The 16,623-nt window shown below is 40.1% G+C and overlaps 1 protein-coding gene across 1 annotated transcript in view; it reads right to left on the bottom strand.

The window, feature by feature from the left end:
- Positions 1–16,623, bottom strand: part of CCDC158 (coiled-coil domain containing 158) — a gene marked incomplete at its 5' end in the record, with an annotated part of 77,515 nt that overhangs the window by 36,715 nt on the left and 24,177 nt on the right. Inside the window, 4 exon segments of the mRNA XM_082642750.1 lie at positions 5,108–5,220; positions 7,287–7,439; positions 9,248–9,434; positions 15,606–16,088. Of these exon segments, the coding sequence (XP_082498876.1) occupies positions 5,108–5,220; positions 7,287–7,439; positions 9,248–9,434; positions 15,606–16,088 (936 nt within the window).

The following is a 16,623-nucleotide window of genomic DNA, read 5'->3' as shown; positions in this document are numbered from 1 at the left end:
GACTCTACTACCCAAAGCAATCTACAGATTCAATGCAATCCCTATCAAACTACCACTGGCATTTTTCACAGAACTAGAACAAAACATTTCACAATTTGTATGGAAACACAAAAGACCCCGAATAGCCAAAGCAATCTTGAGAACGAAAAATGGAGCTGGAGGAATCAGGCTCCCTGACTTCAGACTCTACTACAAAGCTACAGTAATCAAGACACTATGGTACTGGCACAAAAACAGAAAGATAGATCAGTGGAACAGGATAGAAAGCCCAGAGACAAACCCACGCACATATGGTCACCTTATCTTTGATAAAGGAGGCAGGAATGTACAGTGGAGAAAGGACAGTCTCTTCAATAAGTGGTGCTGGGAAAACTGGACAGGGACATGTAAAAGTATGAGATTAGATCACTCCCTAACACCATACACAAAAATAAGCTCAAAATGGATTAAAGACCTAAATGTAAGGCCAGACACTATCAAACTCTTAGAGGAAAACATAGGCAGAACACTCTATGACCTAAATCACAGCAAGATCCTTTTTGACCCACCTCCTAGAGAAATGGAAATAAAGACAAAAATAAACACATGGGACCTAATGAAACTTAAAAGCTTTTGCACAGCAAAGGAAACCATAAACAAGACCAAAAGACAACCCTTAGAATGGGAGAAAATATTTGCAAATGAAGCAACTGACAAAGGATTAATCTCCAAAATTTATAAGCAGCTCATGCAGCTCAATAACAAAAAAACAAAAAACCCAATCCAAAAATGGGCAGAAGACCTAAATAGACATTTCTCCACAGAAGATATACACACTGCCAACAAACACATGAAAGGATGCTCAACATCTTTAATCATTAGAGAAATGCAAATCAAAACTACAATGAGATATCATCTCACACCAGTCAGAATGGCCATCATCAAAAAATCTAGAAACAATAAATGCTGGAGAGGGTGTGGAAGAAAGGGAACACTCTTGCACTGCTGGTGGGAATGTGAATTGGTACAGCCACTATGGAGAACGGTATGGAGGTTCCTTAAAAAACTACAAATAGAACTACCATATGACCCAGCAATCCCACTACTGGGCATATACCCTGAGAAAACCATAATTCAGAAAGAGTCATGTAGCAAAATGTTCATAGCATCCCTATTTACAATAGCCCGGAGATGGAAACAACCTAAGTGTCCATCATTGGATGAATGGATAAAGAAGATGTGGCACATATATACAATGGAATATTGCTCAGCCATAAAAAGAAACGAAATTGAGCTATTTGTAATGAGGTGGATGGACCTAGAGTCTGTCATACAGAGTGAAGTAAGACAGAAAGAGAAAGACAAATACTGCATGCTGACACATATATACGGCATTTAAGAAAAAAAATGTCATGTAGAACATAGGGGTAAGACAGGAATAAAGACACAGACCTACTAGAGAATGGACTTGAGGATATGGGGAGGAGGAAGGGTAAGCTGTGACAAAGCGAAAGAGAGGCATGGACATATATACACTAGCAAACCTAAGGTAGATAGCTAGTGGGAAGCAGCCGCATACAACAGGGAGATCAGCTCGGAGCTTTGTGACCGCCTGGAGGGGTGGGAGGGAGGGAGACACAAGAGGGAAGGGATGTGGGAACAGATGTATATGTATGACTGATTGACTTTGTTATAAAGCAGAAACTAATAAAAAAAAAAAGAAGACACACGTATTTGAAATCTTTATGGGTTTTCTATTTTGTTTCAAGGTTGAATATTAATTTCACAAATGGTTAAATATTAATTTCACAAATGCCTACTCTAGACCCTCTGGCATAAAAAGAAATAGGACACACAGTTCCTGTCCTCAAAGTCACTGTGACCCAGTGATGAGAATAAGCTTACTGATAAACTTGTGGAGAATCTTTGGTATCTAACAAAATTTCATTAAAATTAGCTCATTCCTTTAAAATACATCGTGAAATGGGTAGAAAAGAACAAATGCATAGCCATCAAGTTAAAATATAAACCTGAACTTACTGAGTCTATATTTCTTTCTATATGTATATTTTTTTCATAGAGAAAATGTTTAATGTAAACAAGGCAGTAGGTATCACCACTGTAATACACATTTTGGATACAAATAATTTTTCCTTTTCTGATGAGTTATGCAGAAAGAAAGAAGGATTAATTTTTCAAGCTGCCTCCTTCCTGTTTGAGGGGAATGTCATTGAGCCTTGATGAACACCTTCCTTTACTAGGTGTAGGTGTTTCTGGTGACAGCAGGCAGTAACCTCTTACTGCCCTAAGTACCCTTGGGGAGGATGAGGATAAGCCCTGCTTTAGGTTCCAAATAGGCAAATAATGGAAGAAGAAAAAGAAAAGAACAAATTTAGGATAAGAAATGGAGGGGAGAAAAAAGTGGGAAAGAACAAAAGCACAGGAAATAAATAAGTCCATATGATGAGGGATACGCTCGAATGTATGTACATATTTGTTAATATTTAGCCTCATTCTAAAAAAAATATTTCAGCATTTTCGGTATGGGGAAAGCAATTATTTTAGTTGCCCTTATTTTCTGCTTATGCTGTTTACCTTCTCATCTCCATTACAGTCAGTTCTGTTATAACTCTTCTTCTAAAAGTGTAAATTTGTTCCAAAGTGATTGATGTTATCAGGGAACATTTGAGTGTAACACAAATTTCACATTTACTTATGCACAGTTTCATTTGTGAGAAATACGGGGTCAATGCAGAAAACAGCACCCAGCTAAACAGAGCTGCACAGAAATACACAAAAAGCATACATACACACCCTTCCAACAACTATCAGCTCCCTCAGTTTACCCTGGGTTTTGAGCTATGTCCATGCACATCCTGTGTTACAGGAAACCCACCTTCTACCCCTTCTTAACAACTCCCATGCTGCAATTCCTCAACGCACAAGCAAACTTCAGGTCTGTTTTTAAGATAAAGGCCCATCCTAATTGTAATATTTATGTATCTCTTAACCATTTAACATGTGGAAAACTGTGCTACCACTTTCATTAGGTTCCTGTTTTTCTTTTGTCACTGATGAACTTCGTTAGTGTGGTGCTCCTAATCCCACTGTTATGATAAGCCCCATGGTGGTTTTTATTGCACAATTTTGCATAGCGTGGTGATTTCCGTAGCACATATGTTGCATTAGAGCAGAACTGAATATGCTTTGTTTGTAACCATTCCGTCTCTCTACCATGAATATCCTTTTGCCTACTTCTTGCAGTTAAAATATTAGCTCTTGGACAGCTACATGTAAAAAAAAATGAAATTAGAACATTCTTTAACACTATACACAAAAATAAACTCAAAATGGATTAAAGACCTAAATGTAAGACCGGACACTATAAAACTCTTAGAGGAAAACATAGGAAGAACACTCTGACATAAATTGCAGCAATATCTTTTTCGATCCATCTCCCAGAGTAATGGAAATAAAAACAAAAATAAACAAATGCGACCTAACTAGACTCAAAAACTTTTGCACAGCAAAGGAAACCACAAACAAAACAACAAAACAACCCACAGAATGGGAGAAAATATTCCAAATGATGTGACTGACAGAGGATTAGTCTCCAAAATTTACAAACAGCTCATGTGGCTTAATATCATAAAAACAAACAACCCAATCAAAAAATGGACAGAAGACCTAAATAGACATTTCTCCAGAGAGGACATACAGATGGCCAAGAGGCACATGAAAAGATGTTCAACATCAGTAATTATTAGAGAAATAAAAATCAAAACTACAATGAGATATCATCCCACACCAGTCAGAATGGCCACCATCAAAAAATCTACAAACAATAAAATGCTGCAGAGGGTGTGGAGAAAACAGAACCCTCCTATACTCTTGGTGGGAATGTAAATTGGTGCAGCCACTATGGAAAACAGTATGAAGGTTCTTTAAAAAACTGAAAATAGAGCTACCATATGATCCAGCAATCCCGCTCCTGGGCATATATCCGAAGAAAATCATTGTTCAAAAGGATACATGCGCCCCAATGTTCACTGCAGCACTGTTACTAATAGCCAGGACATAGAAGCAATCTAAACGTCTATCGACAGATGAATGGATAAAGAAGAGGTGGTACGTCTATACGATGGAATATTACTCAGCCATAAAAAAGAATGAAATAATGTCATTTGCAGCAACATGGATGGACCTGGAGATTATCATACTAAGTGAAGCAAGTCAGACAGAGAAAGACAAATATCGTATGATATCGCTTATATGCAAAATCTAAAGAAAATGATACAAATGAACTTATTTACAAAACAGAAACAGACTCACAGACTTAGAGAACGAACTTAGGGTTACTGGGGAGAAGGGTCGTGGGGAGTGATAGATTGGGAGTTTGGGATTGACATATACACACTGCTGTATTTAAAGTACAATAAATAACCAACAAGGACCTATTGTATAGCACAGGGAACTCTGTTCAATATTCTGTAACAAACAAAATAGGAAAAGAATTTGAAAAAGAATAGATACATGGGGACTTCCCTGGTGGCACAGTGGTTAAGAATCCGCCTGCCAATGAAGGGGACATGTGTTTGAGCCCTGGTCTGGGAAGATCCCACATGCCGCGGAGCAACTAAGTCCGTTGCAACTACTGAAGCCAACAAGCCTAGAGCCCACAACAGGAAGCTAAGCCTGTGCTCCACAATGGGAAAAGCCACCTCAGTGAGAAGCCCGTGTACCACAACGAAGAGTAGCCCCTGCTCGCCACAGCTAGAGAAAGCCCGTGTGCAGCAATGAAGAACCAACGCAGCCAAAAATAAATAAATAAATAAATAAATTTATTTTAAAAAAATAGATACATGCAAAAAAAATAATAAAAGAGGACGAAGGAAAAGAATAATAAAATAAAATAAAATTCATTCCAGAGTAGTTACAAAAAAAAATACTAGCTCTTTCAAGGTCCTGCTCAAATGTTCCTTCAGGAACTTTCTCCTCATTCTCTGTCAGAAATAAACTCTTGTTTTTCTTCCATTGTATTTTGTATCTCTGCTACATCTTCTTCTGTGTTGTAGTTTACTAATGAGTGAACATATTGGCTTCCCCCATTCCAAGGACAGAGACTTACCTTCTTTCTATTTACCATGGCCTCTTCTAAAACTTGTGTCTTGCTCTGAAGGGCATCTATCTGACCTCTTCTAGCTGTAATTTGTTTTTGCATCCCCATTGCCACTTTCATACCTGGAAAAAAAAGAACTAAACTGTATCTTAGTTTCTAAAGTTTCTAAATTTTGAGAGGTGACTATAATTTGATGGTCAAACATTATGAGAAGGTGACAGGTAAGATTCCTCTAAGGCACCTGGACAGTTTCAAGGAAGTGTTCACAGAAAATGTCTTCAGATTTCACATTATTGGGATATAACAATTTTCAGCAATTACTCAGAGGTTTTGAGCTCAGAAATGTATATAAATGATGATGTTTTGTGATTCCTTGCTAGAATTAATTTCATTGGCCATCATAATTTGCTGTATCTCCAACAGTAATAAATAATGCTGACCAAGTTCATACTTATACATATAGGAAATATATACACACAAAATATATACAGTCATAAAATGAAAAATGTATATAGTATTTTTACTAAAACAATTTTTCTAGAAACTGATATATAAAATACCATGCAAGACATCTACTATTAGTGATCTTTTAAAAGATCCCAGTGATATCACAAATGATTCAATTTCCAATCTCATGGTTATCATCATGTGCTTGGAACTCACTGCTGTTTCAGAAGTCAAACTGGCAATACAAGCATATATGTGATTATTTTACTAAAACTGATGACAGGATGAGAATGTTCTAGACAGGTAGTAGGCATTGAATACTTAAGATATGGCAGGCCACTGAAAAGATAAATAAAGCTCATCCTTGTTTGGAAATTCAAAGTCAGAGACCTTATGTTGTTTCTTGGAGTCAGCTGAGAAAAGAGGTTTGAAAATGCCACTGCTTTGAGTTAGGTCCAGCTAGAGCTTAGAGGTTAATGAGAAAAGGAAAATGTGCCATTCTTTAAAAACAAACTATTGGAGGATGAAAGGTGTGACTTCTTCCTAACAAGATATAGTTCTTATAGCTAAACTGTCAAAGACAGGGTTAATACAGGCACAGTACACTGATTTGTTGGCATCATTTGCTCACCACTTTGAAGAATTTTGATCTGATTAAATGGATCATGGTTGGCCTTCAAAGGTAATTTGCTTAATAATTTTTTTGTTTTAATGTGATCTTAATCAATGAAAATAGGCATTCGAGAGCAGATACAGGATTACCTAGTTAATTTAACAATGGTAATGTGACTGGGGCAGTTGTGGCGAGGCCTGGCACACACTGAGGATGAGACTCTGTCTGGTGGAGGGGACGAGGGAACAGACCCCAGATGGGCCTCTGGAGTGATCTCTCCAAGCCCCACCATTTTCTTGGTGTTAACCAGTGAAGAAAGCTGAATCTCCAAGAACTGCACAAAATATGGATGTGTCAAGAATTTGCGTGCCATCTTTGTGCAGGGGCCATGGGAATCTCCTTCAGTATCTTTCCAATTTTGGTGTATGTGCTGTTGAAGTAAGCACAAACATAAATCTTTTGACATGAAAAAATACTGAGAACTAGAAAAAATGTAGCCTTTAGTTAAATATTTATTCTTACAGTCAGCTAATATAGCCATACAAACAATGGTATGAATAATATGAAACAGCAACTAACCTTCTCTCTCTGAATTAATATGGGCAGCAAGGTGAAAAGGGAACAGGTAAGTGGTTGAAGGGACCCCCCATCCTAGCAGTTCAATTCCCAGGGCTCTCTCCCATCTTCATCTCAGAGAAGGAATTGGGAACTAACAATTAGCCACAGATACACAGTTTATGTAGATAATAAACGTGTGAAAAATAAGGTGTTGAATGAAAATTATTGGTAGCCTGTATTTATATCAACACTTCCTTAAAAACAATTAACTGGCATTTATGGACATTGAGGTCTGTTAGAAATTATTGAAATAGCTACAGAAAAAGAAAGATTCAGATACTTAAAGATTAAATTAAGTAAATGGCAATTTCCCTCAAAAAAAAAAAAAAAAAAAGCCTGAGAACTACTGCTATATAACACCCATCAGTGATACCTATTTACCTATTGTTGTATGTCTCTCACATCATGCTGCCCTGTGAAGAGGTGAAAGGCAATGTATCTAGGTTTGTGTTTTAATAAATCTAGACCAAGGGAACTAAAAACAAAAGGAAAAAATCTACTAAAGCATACCATGACCATCAGATCCTTCCATTGGCTTTACTGTATTTCTTATTTGTTCTAGCTCAGAGTGTGAAGATTTTACTTGCATTTTCAGCTTATTTGTAGTAGTTTCCATTTCTTCACATTTGTTTTGAAGATTCCTTTTTAAGACTTCATAGTCCTCTGTACAATGTGATAATCAATAATAGTTGATTATTTTTTCTACTCCATTGTTATAAAGTATATTTTATTTGTAAATAATGATCACAGAATTTTAGAGTTGAAAGAGATTCCATTTAGTTACATCATTTGTTACAGAAATTAGATGTACATACACATTTCCAGGCATCTGACTCTTTTTAATCTGCTTGGGTGGATCTTCCTCCTTTACCCACTTATTATTTACTGCTTTTTCCAAGCCAGTATAATTGGCTCACATCTATTTCATCTTAAACCTTCTTGGATAATCATATCTACCACAACAGATTTAACCACCAGCTGTAGGTAGATGAAATGTCCACCACATGGTAAGTAACCTGAGGCCGCCATGTGTCTTATCTGATTTTTTATCTCCAGTAACTATCAAAATACCCGGCATTCATTGCTCATACATAAGAATACACACACACACACACATTCAACTATTTATTTATATTTATCTATTTATATATGATAGATATATTTACATATAAAGGGAACAAACAGAGCCAAGACCTCTCTGCTGAGATCTAACTCTGTCTAACCAGACACTTCCATGTGGATGTCCTGGTGCCCCCAGACCAACGGTATCACACTGACTGCGTCTCACCCTCCTGCCCGCAAGCCAACCCCTCCTGGTTTCCTTCTCTCAGCTGTTGGTATCATTGTTCTCCCAATACTGCAAATCTAAAACCTGAAACACATACACAGTCCCTCCAATCTCCAAAAATATTCTTAATTCTTCCCTCTCCTCTCCTTCTCACTGCCACTGCCTCAGTTCAAGTTCTCATCACCTTTCCCTGGGACTACAGCAAAACCCTCCTTAACTGGTTGGCCTCTGTTCCTTTAGGCTTGCCTTTCTCTCTTTACCTGCTGACAATGTCCTTCTAACATGTAAATTTCATGACCACAATCTCTTACTTAGTATCTTTTGCTGGCTCCACATTGTCTGCCTCATTTCTTAGTCCTCATTCCTTTGTATTTTTACTTCCATAAATACTTCTGAGGTCCCATTATGTTATTTTATGCCTTCATGCTTCTGCCCATAATGTTCTCTCTGCCTGGATTGCCCTTCTACCTCTTTTTCACCTGCCAAATTCCTTTTCCTCCATCAATCCCAGTACAGATGTCACCTCCTACAGGAGGCTGATTCTCTACCCTTTCCCACATGTGCAGCCAGCACACGTCCACTGTGCCTCACCCACTGTACTGTAACCTGTTCTATACGGGTCTGGTTCTCAACTAGCCAGGAGCCTCACTGTTGTTTCTAGGGCCTGTCTCAGCATCTGGCATAGTAAATGTTCAGGAGTCACAGGTGTATGCGTGTGCATGTGTGTGTGCGTGTGCGTGTGTGTGTATGAGAAGTAGATAATACCTATACCATACTATTGGTGAACTAGGAGTGTTTCATTTTAAAATTTAAGGCCTTGGATTTTTCTGTTTCAAGAAATTTGCATATGTCTGTTTACATGGGTTGCTTCCTTATTAAACATCTAATCAGGCTATCTGACTCAAAGGACTCAAGGTTTCCACTTCCCTCACCCTTTTCTTGGAAACTCAGTAAAGAATTTCATGGACACTGAAGACTGACTAAAGTTAATGGTTAATAAGTGCAAGCTGTGGGAAGGCTTCAAGGAGAAGTATCAGGATTTCAGGTGTCCACTGGGACAGCATAATTATCCATGCTTGTAACTGGGATGAGGAACCATTCTTTCACATAGTCCTGGGATCTTCATTGAACTTCACTGATAGCACTCCTATTTTTTAGCAGAATTTGAATTGGAGTAACATACCTGTAAGATTGTTTAACTCACTACTAGCTTTCACCTCACTTAATAAATGAACTCTTTCTTGTTTGAGGTCCTTCACTGCACAGAGCCACTCAGAGCCTGCATTCACCAGCTTCACCTTTTCCAGCTCCAGGTCACACACTCTGGCTTCAAGCTCCCGTATCTCTGCAACTTTTTTATAATTCAAAATCTAAATACAGGTATAAACACAAAGGACAGAGTAAGAAATTAAAAAAATAAAATACAAAGCAGCAATAGTAAGCTGGAAAACAAAAGGAATATTTTACTTCCTTTTAACCTTAGATGTTAATTCTCAGTATCACTGACCGCAACCCTTCATTATTCCTATTCTTTGTATTCATTCATTCAAAACAAGATATTGAGCACCAGCACCTACTTTGTGCCAGGCCCCACTTTATCTGTTGGGGATAGCATAGCAGGGGAGGTAAGGGAGGCCCTAGGTGAGCACCTCCTTGTTTTACTCCCAAAACACCTCACCTGCGAGGCTTCCCCTGCCCTGGCCGTGTATAGCAGTAATCAAAGTGTCCTCGCCCTCGTGGGGCTTTACATTCCAGTGAGAAGAGACAGATGAAACAAATATTTAAGAGCCAGATAATAATAATGACAAAAAAGAATTAAAAAGGTGAGAGGGTAGAGAACGAACACAGGGAGGGGGCTGCTACGTGAGCTAAGTTGGTATGTGGAAGAGAGCCTGACTGCTACCCTGATGAAAGCCTGCTAGGCAGGTTGGCTGTTGGCTGTTCTGGAGACTTGGAGTTTGAGAGGGTTCCCACCAGTCTAACTGATCAAAGTGGCCCACTCTGCCTAAACTGTTCTGCAAACAAAACGATTTATGCTGAACACCTGTTTTCCTTTCGAAAGACTGTATTCACCTGTCCAGTAAGGTGTACCTAAATGACCAGCCCCCAGTATAAAAACCCCTGCATACTGAGTCTCTAATGACCTTCTCTGGTTGGCAACATGTGACACATGTTGTCACAACTTGTTGCTGGGGGAATTAAGCATATCCTGCGTGACTGCCGGAGAGGACTTTTGGAAGCTTGGGCCTGGTTTCCTCTGTGTGCTTTTTCCCTTTGCTGATTTTGTTTTCGATCCTCTCACTGTAATAGATCCTATCCATGAGCACGACTATCTGCTGAGTACTGTGAGTCCTCCTAGTAAATGATCACACTGTGAGTGGTCTTGGGGACTCTGCCACAGTTGGTCAGGAAAGACTTCTCTGATGAGCAGAAACCTCAAAGAGGTAAAAGAGCAAGCATGTGGCAGGCTGGGGACAGCTCCAGGCACGGGTGATGTGTTCAAGGAACAGCAAGGCTGTCAGAATGGCTGGTGGAGGAGACCAGAATAGGCCACCCCAAAATCTGCCTCGTTGGCATAGGATTATTTTGAGAAACAACAAACGCAGAAGAAGCTCTGAAAACAGTAGAAGTTAACCTTTAAGGGAAATTTACATTTATAAAGGAAATCTCCATTTGTAAGGGTGTCTTGCTCTCTGAACTGGAGGAAGACTAAATCATGAGAGAATCTTAGCAACTGGGGAGGCACCAACTTAAATCTACGTAACAGACCTCATCCTTGTGTACCGTAGTTTTCCTGGTCTACTTCCCATGACATACCTCCCCTACACTGTTCTTTGTTTTAGCTGAAGATGGTACTTAAGCCTGAATTCTAAGCCACCTCTCTGAATTACTCATTTCCCTGGGTCTCTCCCATGCATATATGAAACATACATGTTAATAAACTTGTGTTGGTCTTTCTCTTGTTAATCGGTCAGGGCCCCAGAGAATTTAGAAGGACAGAAGGAAAAGGATTTTGTGTCCTCTACACTGGAGTGAGCGTGGGTGGAAGTGGTGGGAGGTGAGTCAGAGGGAGCCCTGGGCAAGATGGGCCTTAGAGGCAATGTAAGGACGTGACTGAGAGCTCCTTCTGAGAAAGGAGCCACTGGACAGTTTGGAGCATGGGAGTGATACAGCATAATGTTTTAAAAATAAAACTCTGGCTCCTGTGTGAAGCATAAACAGTGCTGGGGACAAAGGGAGGAGTGGAAGTGGGAGACCTATGAGAAGGCACCTGCTAGAACAAGCCAGTGAGGTGGGCTGGATCTGGTCCTTGAAGTGAGCAGGGAATATGAATTTGGAAACTCTCATTTTGCATTTCCAACCAACTGCCAGGAATTCCCAGCTTGGCATCCTGCTGCAGACTCTGACCAAACCACTCCTTCCTCACAGGGCTTTTCCTCTCGAGTTTCTTCCCAATTCTTCTGTTAGGGGTGCTACCATATTCTAAGTCCCTCAGACATCTAAGTGCCTTTGAAACCTCAAAGTCTCCTATGTCTTTCCCTTTCCCCGGACCCCTTATAATCAACTAAATCTTCCCCAACCTCCACTGTGGATTCTCATCCCTCTCATGTGGATTCCTACAACTGGCTCAAAACTGGTCTCTATTTACGTTGGTAAGCCTTCCCAGGATGAACCCCTCTCTTCCCAGACCTAGGTGTGCACTGTCTAGTACAATAGCCACTAGCTACATGGGACTGTTGAGCACTTGAAGTGTGGTTAATCTAAGTGGAGATTTCAAACACCAGAGTTCAGACTCTATATTAAAATAAATTAAAATATCTCAATTTGTGATATTGATTACAACATAAAAATATCACCCTATTTTGGATATGAGTAAAATAAAATGTTATTCATTTCACCAGTTTCTTTATACGTGTCTACTAAAAAATTTTAAATTATATATGTGGCTCACATCGCATTTCTAGTGGACAGAGCCGGCCTAGATTCCTCTGAGCAAACACCATTTGAAAAGAAACTTACTTATTTGTCATCAGATTGTCCCCTCAAATTAAGGCCTGCTGGCCTTCAATATAATACTAGCTAATGCAGTTTAAATGTATAGACCAATGCTATATTTGAAATGTAACACGTGACAAGCTTTTAGCTGTTGCAGAAAGGATCGGTGGAGAGCTACGAGCTTGTCTCCCTCCCACCTGTGACAGGCTTGGGCAGTAAAGGCCCTAAACAAGGCCATCTGATCCCAGATTGCCTAGCCACTCCCGGTAACTGTCACCCTAGATCCAGCTGGACTCATGGGGTGACGGAAGGGGAGGGCTTTCCTGGGACAGCCTGCGGCATCGCAACATGTACTGGGCATATGCTACTTCTGTCCCAACTGGTGGGGTCAGCTGATGGACGTTTGGTCCTTTTTCAGCCTTGGAAGAAAGGATCCAGCTGTGAGGACCTGCAGTTGCTAGAAGAGAGCTTACCCTGCTCCTTTGCTTTCAGTGTGCGCAGGACCCAGCCTAAAGAGGTGAGAGAAACCATCCCTTCCAGGGCTAGGATTCCCCTCCTTTTGTCCTCGCTGGATTGTGGAGGGAAGTGGATGTAGCATAAAAGCTCAAGTTTTTAACTTACATCCTATGCATCTGTGTGAAGCTCTTTTCAACTAGGAAATCTTTCCCTGAAGCCGCTCCAGTTCCGTATTTGGGAATTAAAAATTAGTTTCTACCCTGTCTAATCTATCTTTAAATTCTTTATCCAAACTTTGTCAGATTAACCTACCCCCAACATTGCCTTTTTCATGTCACCTTCTCTTCTCTACCCAAAACTTTTAACAGCTCCCACACCACCTGTAGGATAAGTTATAGACTGAGCTACTTCCCCTTGCTAGGAATGCCTCCTTTCCTCCTCTTTGCCTAGTTTTTACCATTTCAAGTCCCCACTTCTCTAGGAAGGCTTCATTGGCCACTTTAGTCACAGTAATCCACACTGCTCTGGGATACTCTAATATCAGAACTTGACCTATGCTCTCTAGACCAGCATCAGATGGAAATTTGTTTAGAAACACTAAATTTCAGGCCCTGTCCCAGACCTACTGAATCAGAAACCCTGGGGCTGGCACCCAGCAGTCTGTGTTTTAACAAGTCCTCCAGGTGATTCTGGTTTTCAGTCCAGGTGACTGAGAACTTCTAGTTCTCAGGTGGTTGAGAACGACTGCACTGTAGTATTTACTAGTATACTGCCAAGGACCAAATCCCGAGGTAGTGTTGTTCTCAGGCAAGCTATTTAATGTCTCCATTTCTCAGTTTTCTCATCTGCAAAATGGGACAATAATGTACATACCTCATAATGTTTTTGTGAACGTAAAATTGATTTAATTTACAGAGTATGAAACACAACAGATTCTTCCATTTCTTTGTACTCTTAACAATACTAGAAATCCATCTCTTTTCTTTCACAAGAAGGTGGAATAATCATCTTTTCTCCTCTAACATGTTCTGCAAACCTATTCTAAAGTTTTCACTGTAAGGGTTGGCCACTGAGGAGCCTTTAAAAGTCTCTTTCATGGTAAGTTTGTCTGTTAAAAAAATATATGATATAATCAAGTAAAACTTAAGCACTAGAAAATTCTAGATCTTTATGCAATGAACTTGTATATCTCCATAGGATAGGTAATAATCCATCGGCCCAACTTTTAGAATGAGGAAACTAGGGCATCTAAAGTTTAATCAAGATTTGTGATTATCAGGACTTCCCTGGTGGCACAGTGGTTAAGAATTCACCTGCCAATACAGGGGACACGGGTTCGAGCCCTGGTCCAGGAGGATCCCACATGCCACGGAGTAACTGAGCCCGTGGACCACAACTGCTGAGCCTGTGTTCTAGCGCCTGTGAGCCACAACTACTGAAGCCCACGTGCCTAGAGCCTGTGCTCTGCAACAAGAGAAGCCACCGCAATGAGAAGCCCACGCACTGCAAGGAAGAGCAGCCCCCGCTCACCACAACTAGAGAAAGTCCGTGCGCAGCAACAAGACCCAATGCAGCCAAAAATGTAAACAAAAAAATAAATTATTTTAAAAAAGAAAATCAGTATTAAGAAAAAGATTTGTGATTAGCAGAGGCAGGGAAAGGATGGGGAGGGGAAATTGGATCAGGTGGCCAAAAGGTACAATGTTCCAGATATAACAGAAATAACTACACTAGTGATGTAATGTACAACATAATGACTATAATTAATACTGCTGTATGGTATACTTGAAAGTTGCTAAGAGAGTAGATCCTAAAAGTTCTCATCATAAGGGAAGAAACATTGTTTTATTTAATTTTTTTTGTATCTATATGAGATGATGGAGGTTAACCTACTGTGGTAATCATTGCACAATATATGTAAATCAAGCCATTATGTTGTATACCTTAAACTTATACAGTATTGTATCAATTATATCTCAGTAAAACTAAAAGAAAAAAATTAATTGTACATGACTTGTCTCCTACTACTTACCGTGGCAGATACAGGTAACATAAAGCTTAGGAAATCAAATTTTAAAAAATTTGTTCAGCAGGGGACATGGGTTCGTGCCCCAGTCCGGGAAGATCCCACATGCCACGGAGTGGCTAGGCCCGTGAGCCATAGCCACTGAGCCTGCACGTCCGGAGCCTGTGCTCCGCAACGGGAGAGGCCACAACAGTGAGAGGCCCGCGTACCGCAAAAAAAAAAAAAAAAAAAAAAAAAAAAAAAAAAAAATATATATATATATATATATATATATATATATTTGTTTGGTAGTTTTAAATTTTGATAAATATTTACTGAGCACCTGCTGGGTGCAAGGCACAAAGTCCTGGGGCAGGGGTACAAAGATTAATAAGATGTGTACCCTGCTTGAAGAAGTCTGCAGTCTTATAGGGAAGAGGAGACACTGCTATTTATACACACACACACACACAGTGCAATACAGAACGTGATTCAGGCTATAACAAGTACCAATGCAGTATGAAAGGTCCAGAAGGAGAACGGAATTGGGGAAGAGAACTAATATTTTCTAAACATCTTCCACAGGCCAGGAACCAAGCTAAATAAATCCTTGATACATATTTTCTCATGTAAGCCTCAAATAACCCAATAGGTTTTGGGGGTTTTGTTTTGTTTGTTTGCTTTGTTGTTTACAGACATAGAAGCCAACATTCAGCAAACAGTCCAGTGTTTTACAGTTATTGAGTGGTGAGAGATGGGGTTCAAATTTAGGTCTGTTTGAAGAGGGACAGAATACTTCTTCAAACTGTGGGATCAGGAAAGGCTTCACGAAGAAGCTGGATTTTCTGACTTTTCTCTTTCGTGTCAGCAGTTCTGAACCATTTTGGGGCCATTCCTTGTGGAATCTGATAAAAGTATGGAAACTTTCTCACAAAAACATATATGCACACTGACACAAATACGCTCAAGCAGTTTCAGAGTGTCCAGAATCATCTTACAGAACCGCTTTCCAGTCAGTTAGGTCATACTTACTCATGGGAAAAAAGACATTTCAGAAGCTAAACCACCAAAACGCTCTACAGACCTTAACTTCCTGTAGCTCCAGTCTCGTATCATTGAGCTTTTTCTTCAGATGGGCTTTCTCTACACGCACAGCATCCGCCATCGGTCCATCCTGGTCCATCGGCTGCATCATGTCTTCAATCTGTTGCTGCAGGGTCTTGTTCACTTCGTCCTTCTCTGCCATCTGTAGCTTGAGGTACTCGTTTTCTACCTGCACGTTTCTGAGGTGAACTACTTCATTCTTCAGAAGCTGCAGCTCCTGCAGCTTCAAGTCCATCCAGGAGCCCAGCTCCACGATCTCTGAGCTGGTGGCCTTGATGGCTCTCTCTTTCTCCTGGAGTGAAGTTGTCAGGTCCGACACAGTCCTCTCGGAGCTCTCCAGGGTCAACTTCTTGGCTGTCAACTCTTCTACTACTTTGTGGAGCACGTCTTTGGTGGGTTCAAGCTGAGCAGTCAAGGAGGACACTTCTTCTAGACTTTCATTCTTTCCCTGAATTGCTGCCATCTGATTTGTTAAAGAAGAATTTCATGAATTTAGGCAGGCAGACAGAGGTCTCAAGAGATATGACAAGTTAGCTCAACAACATGAAATCATGAATCTGACAGTGTCTCAAATTGTTCTGCTGTCAGAACCTCATAGAGACCATAGACTGACATGTGTTAATTAGACCAAGGTGGAGAGGCCTTAATTTAATAATAATGCTCCTCTAGAATGGTTTTCTAGCGTTGGGAGGAGCTTGGCAAGTTTCCTCTGAGGATGTTTTCCACACCAATTTAAGTTAGGATAACACTGGCAATAGTGGAACGTGTGGTAGGATTGAAGACAAACTGCCCTTTCTATTTCCCTCCAACCTGCCCCTTAATTCCGGGGGAAAAACAAAAACAAAAAAACATCTGTTGGAAACCTTCAACCCTGCTGTTCCTCAGATCTCCCTATGGTTTGATGCTTTTCTGAAATAAGCAATTATTAGGTTACCAATTTCTAGGTGGAAATGAAAAGGCAAACTGGATGGGAGTTTCATTACTCAACAATGGACAAA

This window comes from Mesoplodon mirus (assembly GCF_964341445.2).
Source record: "Mesoplodon mirus genome assembly, chromosome: 2".
Lineage (NCBI taxonomy): Eukaryota > Metazoa > Chordata > Mammalia > Artiodactyla > Ziphiidae > Mesoplodon > Mesoplodon mirus.
The sequence above is the reverse complement of the archived record's forward strand: the minus strand, read 5'-3'. Positions and strand labels throughout refer to the sequence as shown.